The sequence below is a fragment of the Arachis ipaensis genome, chromosome B7, assembly GCF_059453495.1.
Source record: "Arachis ipaensis isolate K30076 ecotype BB chromosome B7, ASM5945349v1, whole genome shotgun sequence".
NCBI lineage: Eukaryota > Viridiplantae > Streptophyta > Magnoliopsida > Fabales > Fabaceae > Arachis > Arachis ipaensis.
The window spans coordinates 33,989,472-33,998,812 of record NC_142442.1 but is presented as its reverse complement, the minus strand read 5'-3'; the positions used below and the strand labels follow the sequence as shown (position 1 = coordinate 33,998,812).

The 9,341-nt window shown below is 24.3% G+C and overlaps 1 protein-coding gene across 1 annotated transcript; it reads right to left on the bottom strand.

The window, feature by feature from the left end:
* Positions 1–1,449: 1,449 nt before the first annotated feature.
* LOC107607132 (WRKY DNA-binding transcription factor 70-like) lies at positions 1,450–6,697 on the bottom strand. Its single transcript, XM_088492796.1, has 3 exons — positions 6,208–6,697; positions 4,496–4,597; positions 1,450–1,985 (listed from the first exon to the last, which is right to left on the bottom strand). Exons 1-3 carry the CDS (start codon positions 6,561–6,563, stop codon positions 1,601–1,603), a joined length of 843 nt encoding a protein of 280 aa, XP_088348922.1. The 5' UTR covers positions 6,564–6,697; the 3' UTR covers positions 1,450–1,600.
* Between the last annotated feature and the right edge of the window lie 2,644 nt (positions 6,698–9,341).

Here is a 9,341-nt window from a genome sequence, read left to right as displayed (position 1 = left end):
GAGAGAGAGTGGGGAGAGAGAGGGGAGAGAGAGAGAAAGAAAGATGGAGAGTGTGAAAACTAGTTTTAGCCTATAAACCAGTTTAAACTGGTTTTTTTAATTAAAACCAGTTTTACTTTTATGAACTGGTTTAAACTGATGCACTGTATTATAAACTGGTTTAGAACCAGTTTCATATGTGACAAAGCAGTTTGGTTCAGTTTCTAAACCATTTAAAATGGTTTAGTGCAGTTTCAATTCAGTTTATAGAAAAACTGAACTATGCACACCCCTAGTTTTTGTACATGCAAACGTAGCACACTTCAAAAAAATACCATGTCTTACGCGGCCAACTTGGCTTTTTTGGATTTCGTTTTCCTTATGTCTTTCAGGTATATACATCAACAAACAAATTTAGATGCTGGATGTTCAATTCACTAGGTATGTAGTTGGTTATTTTAATTTTTAATTGGATGATTATTTTGTTTAATTTAGTTTAAGTATATACAATTAACAAATGTTGGATGGTCATTTCACTAGTTCGACTATTTTAATAACTATGTGGATGGTTGTTTGATGGCCGGTGAGGGAGCTTCTAATGCCGGAGAGGTGGGATGATTAATGAAGATGTGGTAGCAGTTGGGAAGAGAGTGTTTGGATAAATTCTATTGGTAAATTAGGATTGAAATGATTAATTTTTTGAAATAACTGTTTGAATTTCTTTTTTTTTTTCTTGTATTGGGCCAAATTTAAAATTCATTGTATACATTGTCAAGATTTTTTATTGTCTCCCTAGCAGAGTTCAAAAAATTATTAATGCTATACCATATTAAAACAGTGACATATTTTTAAATATATAACAATTTATGTATACGTACTTAATAGATTTAAATTTTGGAATAAGAGATTGATCGATATCAAAATTTAAGATCAAAAGATATACAATTTAATTCTTATTACTTTTGAAATAAAAAATAACATTATACAAAATTCACACTGTACATCTAAAAGAATTCTTACCTAAGAAAATGTGTTATATATTATGTATATGCATATAAATGATTATATATTTAACAAATACGTTACTGTATTAATATAGTATATATAGCATTAATAAATTTTTTTATGGAGACAGATTTTTTTTTAGTGTCTCTACAATACAATGGCATAATAATAAATAATTTAAAAAATATATTAATTTAGTAATAAGTCTTAAGAACGGTGGCAATTAAAAGTTTTATATGGAACTTCTGTTAAAAGAATATATAGATTAAGTAGAATGATAAAAATCTCACATAATTCACTACTAACCAATTTACCTTACCTTCATATATATGATCTGTATCCTAAGCATGCAAGACGTTCATATATATATATGCCCCACACTTGAGCTCAAGCTCCAGTTGGTTAGTGTATGCTTTCAAATACTGAAATAGAGACAGATATAAACACTGGAGAATGCACAAAATAAACAACAGAAAAATTATTTTTCTATTAAAATATTAATTTTATTCTTATACATACCATAATCACTATACCGCTATTGATCACTAGTTCACCAACATTGCTATTGATTTTCAACCATCTCAAACAACTAAAATTATAAAATCAAGACAAAAAGTCATGATTCCCTAAAATGAACTAAATCCACCCCAAAATCCATATCCGAACATAGAGAGCTTGGACATGGATATATATTGTTTGCATTATCATTTGATACCATATTTGGTGGCATAATAATGGAAGGCTTGTATGGTTCAATAATATCCTTCAAATCTGACAACATAGAAGGATCTACAACATCACTAGGAGGAGGAGGAGGAGGAGGAGGAGGAGGAGGAGGAGTAGTGTCTTGGTTTATAGTTGGAGCATCATTGGGGGTGGCTTTGCACGAGTGCATGCCAATGTATGTGATTTGGTACATACAAGGATTCTCTTGTGTCCTCTGCACATGTTTGATTGCCCGGCAATTTTGATCATACTTTCTACTGCATCTAAAGTAGCTCCTGCGTGCAAATTGTAGATCATTAATAAACTACCTTTTAAATCACAATTATTAAGTTACGTTGCACAATAAACCAATAGTCTCAATCAACTTTGAATCCAACCACACATGCATAAAACGTGAAATTATTGTTATAATATAGAAGCGAGCTTAAAATAGAAATGAAACACAAGAAATGTAGTTCGGTGTAAAAGAAGCTCACATTTCACATCAACTTAAATTCCAACACAAGTAACACATTAATTAATTCTTTTGAGATTATACTTTTACCTATTCATCTCACCAACACGACAAATTTACTTGTCATCCCCAGCCACCCAAGTAAACATAATAAATCGTTGGGATGGTAATTGGCATTTTTAGTATATGGAGTAGATTCTGAATCCAACCTCAGTGATATATCTATGCTTTTAATGTGTATAAGGACAAGATCATTTATGAGAGATATCATGGTCAACAAAGAAAGATTTGAAAGCATTAAGGAGGCTAATTAAGGGGAGAGAAGCAACAAGGATTGTTCTATACTCTCAATGGACAAGGCAAAAGAAGCAATTAAAAGAGCAAATTGTTGATTCCATAAACCTTGTTGAACCCAAATTAAACTCTACTATTTGCATAAAGAGGTTGGTGCATGATCCGATAGAACAAAGAAAGATATTAAAAGAGCTATGCTTCAAGTCTTTCTGCATCAGAGTATGCCACTGTTAGTGTTGCAAGTATGAGGAGTGTTGAAATTAGTCCCACATTAAAGAAAGTAAAGAAGAGTGAGGAGTTTATAAGATGAGAGATCCATTAACTTGACACCTTAAGGTTTTGGGTTGGATGTGATGTCTTCTCATCTTATGTTATCTCATTTGATTCTTCTCCGAATTCTCCCCAATGGTCAAGAGCTCCCCGGTGATTTAATCGGAGTATTTAAGGTGAAGCATCGAAAGTATAACATTAAGTTATACGATTCAAGTGGAATATGCCCCACGCACTAATGATCAAGTTTACATTGAAAAAAATAATGAGGAATATATAGATTAGTATATTATTAGAATTTAGGCTATTTATGTTTATCACTTCATGCCTTTAGATTATATTCTCTTCTCGTGAGTTTAGTAATATTTCATTTTGAGGTGGTTGCTCAAGCTTCAAGAAAAACACAAGCTTAATTTTTTTCATAAGATAAATAAAAAAAAAATTGTGTTTTTTTTTTTCCCTCCAAACTTGTAAAGGTGCTCTTAAGAGCTCCTTTGAGATATTTTTTATACCCTTCAAAGTCCAATATTAAAAAGAATAATATATTCATTATTTTAAAATATGATACATAATAATTAAATTCTTAAAATATTTATTATTTTAAAAATTGGTACATTAAAAATTTAATTCATTTTAATATGATAATAAGTTATAATTCAAATATTTTAAATGACAAAACTTAAATTTTCTATAATATACCTTTTCTTGACACTTACGTAAAAAACTTTATTGTTAATAATTATCAAGTATTAAGGAAAGTATCCTGAACATAATTTTTTATTTTACAATTATTGATTAATTAGATGACCTTAAATTCTTTTGACAATTAGTGATCTTAAAGATATTTTATTAAAATTATCAAACAAAACTACCACCAATTATTTGCAGAAGAATATGAATGATGTCAAAAGTCAAAGTCATAGATAAAATATAAGAATCATGTTACATGATTACTAGTTTTGTAGTTAATACGTAGTTTAACATTAAAAAAACATCTAAAATATCTTTTTTTAAAGATATCTTTTAATAATTAAAATTTAATACATATAATCAATTAAACTGTATTATTTTTATCAAAATGAGGCCAAACAAATTAATTTAATCGAAAAAATAGTGAATTAAATTTTAAATTGATCTAAATTAATATGAATTTTTATAAAAAATGACTACAATACTTTTATTAAAGAAAATGTCTAAAATATTCTTATTATAGAACATGACTAAAATACTCCTATTATATATATATATATATATTAAAAACTCTAAATTCTAACCCTATGATGACAGAGAAGTAAAGGATTAGAATTTAGAATTTTTAAAATTAATATGTATAATAAGAGTATTTTAGTCATCTTCTATAATAAAAGTATTGTAGTCATTTTTTATAAAAAATAATATTAATTTAAATAAATTTAAGATTTAATTCACTATTTTTTCGGTCAAATTAAATTATCTAGTTTAATTTTGATAAAAATAACACAATTTAATCAATTATATGTATTAAATTTTAATTATTAAAAAATATTTAAAAAAAAATATTTTAGATGTTTTTATCTAAATGACTCTCAAAATATAAAAAAAATGAAGTTATCGACTATATGTTGATTAAAATTCTGCTTATTATCTAAACTTTCTTTAAATATAATATCAAAGATATATTAGGGTCAAATTGATGGCAACCATAAACCGCATAATAACACCAAGCAGATCAGACTATTTAGAGAGAAAATAAAAAAAGAAAATAAATAATATAATGATGACAGTTACCTAGGAAATTTAGAATTCTGAATTTCTTTCTCTCCATATTTCCTCCATGCATTATTATCATCTGCAGTGGGAGAGATTGTGGTCCATGTGTGTTCAGTCCTCCTAATAATAATTACCATTAACCAATATAAAAAATTTCAGATGGAAAAAATATAGGTAGATAATAAAAATATTAAATAATATAAATAATAAATATGTTAGATGTTTAATTTATTAAGTATATACAGATAATTATTCTAATATTAAAATTTAAAAGATAATTTAAAAATAAAATTTTATTTTATTTTATTAAATTAATTTTAAAATTTATTATTCATATTATTTAAAAAAATCATTATGTACTTAACAAAATCCTTTCAAATTAAAGCTAGCATATATGCATGTCGCTTTCGAGCAAAATAGCATGCGGTACACAACAACAACTAACTAGCTAGCAGCCACAATCTATTGTAAACTATTATATCTCATAGCGAAAAGCAAATCCAAGAAAAACTAAGATTATTAATTATGGTATAAATATCTATTGTAAAAAGTCCTATATATAATCTCATAACTTCCTCCATTGTCCAATAATTCATTATGGTATAAATATCTTTTGATATAAAACGTTAACATTTTGCAAACAATTATGTCAGTAAATATTTTTTGAATTAATTTTATATTCTAAATTTTAAACTTATCAATTCTGAATTCTTAATTTAAAACCTCCAAAAAATAAGATTTAAAATTAACTAATTATAAGTTTACTCCCTATACTTGTTCTATCAAATTCTAGTATTTAAATTTTTCATTCGCCCAGAAAACATGTGCCAAGGCCTTTTCCTCTATATTGTTCATTTTTAATTCACAGAATTTGTCATGTTAATGGAACATTTTAGTTCATCTATGTTTTTAGTTTATTTTAATTCAATATATCTGTTGTTTTTACCTTTAATATACTATTTATTGAACAACTTACTCTTATTTTCCTTTTTCATTCTCTATCAACCCAATATCAAGCACAATAAACAATACAATATTCACATAAAATATATGAATTATTAAAAACTTATTTTGCTAAAAAAGTTTTCATAAATAAATATTAGTAATTGTTAATTTGAATTTTTCTGTGTCCTGCCGTACGTGTGCTTCCGTACAAATCCCCAAAACATGTGAAGTGAAACCCAACGCTGGGAACTCAAATTACCCACAAAACAACAACATCAGCATTGAAGTGATGAGCTAATGCACAAAACAGAAACCCTTTTAGTTAGATTCATATCTGACACTTCATGTTTAGCCAACAATTTAATCAACCCCCGGCCCCCACCCCTTCGGAAAAGAAAACTAATATATAATTAGGAATAGTTTTAGGTATTTTCAGAAATAACTATATTAATATTTTTAACAGTTAATTTTTATTATATATCATCAATTTTATTATTGATATAAACAGTTAAAATTATTAAAATAATAATATTTAAAATTTTTAAATTTTTAAATATTATATAATAAAAAATAATTTCAGATATTTTTAAAATAATTATATTCTATTAATAATTTTAATTATTAAAAATATATACAATATATATTAATATTGACTATTAAAATTATTAAAAAAGATTTGAAATTTTCCAAAATAATAAGTGTATGTTCACGGAAGTTTGTGTCAAATATGAGGTACTACATACCAAATATATGCATCCGTTAAAAAAGTAGCTATTTTTATTTACCTTCTTTTGTAGCAGCCTCTACCAACTTTTTTGGCCGGAGTCAAATTAGATCTCTTCATATTATGAGATTCTCCGGAATAATCATCGCTGGGATCTGCCGACGACGGCGACGGATCATGGCGACAAGGTTGTTCCTGGGAATGATTAGAAGCAAGAAGAGAAAGGGTTTCAGCGAAGGAAGTAAGGACATTGCCAAGAAGCTCTTCAGCTGAGAGAGAAGTGTCTCCAATGGGGTTCTGAAGAAGAAGCTTCAGCTGAGTCGCAGCTTCTTGACCTTGAACAAGTTCTTTGATTATTCTTCTTTTCTTCTTCCATGAGACATCGTTATTTTCAGAACAAAGGGTATTCTTCTTCATAATTGTTTGCCTTTTTTGGTTTCGATCTTGTAAGGGTTTTGTTATTATTGGAAGAAAGACGAGAAGAACGATAAGAGGAGAGGCTAAAAAAGCATAATGAGAAGAGAAGGAAGAAGAGATATGCTTTTTGGGGTTAGTTTTGGCAATAACAATAAATAAATACAGACAGACAAATAAAACAAATTAATTAATTAAAGGATGGGAAAATGTTGGGAAAGGCAGCGGGAGGCTCATTTCTTTGTATAATGAAAAAATTTTGGTGTAACTATAGTATTTTTTAAAATTGTGAGAGTAAGAAAATATGTTCTTTATGTTGACAATAAACTCCTCTTGTATGGTATATTTTAATTTATATAAGAGAATTTATTGTTTTACTCCTACAATTTTAAAAAATACTATAAAATTTAATGATTAAAAAATATATTTTTTATAATAATTAATAAATATTAAATAAGATAAATTTTTTATTATTTTTAATTAAAAATAATATTATAAATTTATATCTTTTTATAAATTAACTCTAACTAAATTAAAAAAATAAAACTTAAAATAATATTAATTATAACTAATTTTTATTATATTAGACTAAATTGATTAAATTTAATTAACAAAAAAATTTAGATGTATAATATTATTTTTTAACTAATTTTTTTATAAAAATATTTGATAAAAAAAATTTAACCAAAATTAATCAAAATTTATTTTATTTAATATTTATTAATTATTATATTAATTAATAAATATTAAATAAAATAAATTTTGACTATTTTTTTTATTTTTCTAATATTACTATTCTTTTTAATTCCTAAACATTTCCGTTTTTCCACTATAGGACAAGTAACAAAGCTTTTTTCCAGAACTTTTATTTTTGTATATTGGATTATGAGTGGTGAAATCTTTAAAAGTGATCTAAATTAGGTGTTAAACGTTATTGTGGGTGTTTACAAAACGTCAGTGACGTTTTCACTTTATATAATTAAAATAATATTTTTTTTACAAAACGTCAATGACGTTTTCTCATTTTATAATTAAAAAATATTTTTTTACAAAACGTTGGTGACGTTTTGTTTTTTTATATTTAAAAAAATATTTGTTTTACAAAATGTTAGTGACGTTTTGTACTACCATCATAGCATTGTAAAATACCAAAATGAACAAATATTGTCGTATTTCACATTAAAATTATCCATATCTAAAAATTTTAGCCTTTCCACGCACGTAATTAAGAACAAAATAAATTAGTTTCCAAAAGTTTTCTGTTACAAAAAAGTAAATTACCAAAAAAATATCCAAAAAATTTAGATATTTATAAAAAGTATCCTTAAAAAATTAAAATGATAAAACCCTCATAAATTTAAAAAGGTAATAAAAAAATTAAATATTATATATATATATATATATATATATATATATATTAGATTTTGATAAGTTTTTTTACAATAAGATGATTAGAAAATAAACTCTTTTTTTTTAATTTAATAATTTTATATAAAATAATTTTTTTTGTGATGTTTCTTTTTGTGAATGCTTGAAAATGTTTTGGAAAAAAATTCTTATAAAAGGAGATGTGTTAGAAATATAATTATTGATATAATTTTTTTATTAATTTAAATTTTTTGAAGAAATAATATATATATCATCATGACAAATTATTATGATCAAACTTCAATATATTAAATAATTTGTTGTTATTATATATATATATATATATATATATATATATATATAATTAAAGAATTAATACAATAAGAATTTTGATTAAATTTAACTATTTACATTATGATAAAAATTATGATATTGAGATATAAATTTTCTATAATTTAATCTAAATTATTTAGTCATAATATACTAAAAAAGACATTAGTAATCCACATATATCAATATATATAACGGTTTGATAAAAATTAAAACATCTCATATATATATATATATATATATATATATGTATTTTCGTTGAAAAATATGGTAGTAGGTTTTGTTTTTTACCTGTGATTATTATGATAAATTGATAATTAATAAAATATTTATTAAATTTTAATTATGGATATCTCATATATCAGGTGCTAATTAAATAGACCCTGAATATGATTTAAATACATCTACAATTAATGATTATTAATATATAATAAATAAAACAATTTTTAATAATGAGTTTGAAATTTATGATTTTAGATTAAATACAGTCTTGAAATGAGCATTCTTATATCATTCACAAGGTTATTATAATAACGGTAAAAAACTAGACTTTGATAATTATACTAAACTTCAAAAATTAATAAAAAGTTAAAAAAATAAAAGAAATTATTCTTTATTTATATTTATTTAATTTATTACCCGCGGTATTGAATATTTGCGATCACAAACTAATTAACGAATATTCTAATATTTTCTAAAATATTATTTAATAATTATTTTAATTTGATTAAATAAATAATTATTTTATCTAAATAGAATATTATATTCTTTTTTAATACCAAAAATATAATAATATAATAATTGAAAATGCTAAATTTAAAACTACGATAGACATCATATATATATATATAAGTAAGTCTAATTTTTAGAGAAAAATTTTAATATAAGGTGTTGTAAAATATGTTTCTCAATTTAGATCAAACTTCATTAGTCAAATAATCACAACAAGAATTAATCGAAGTACGAAAATACATAATATCTTTATATAATTAGAGGAGAAATTTTTTTACTAACAATTAGAACTCTTTCAAACATTTGTATCTGATTTATTATACTGTTAAGATAAAATCTTAAAAAAATAAA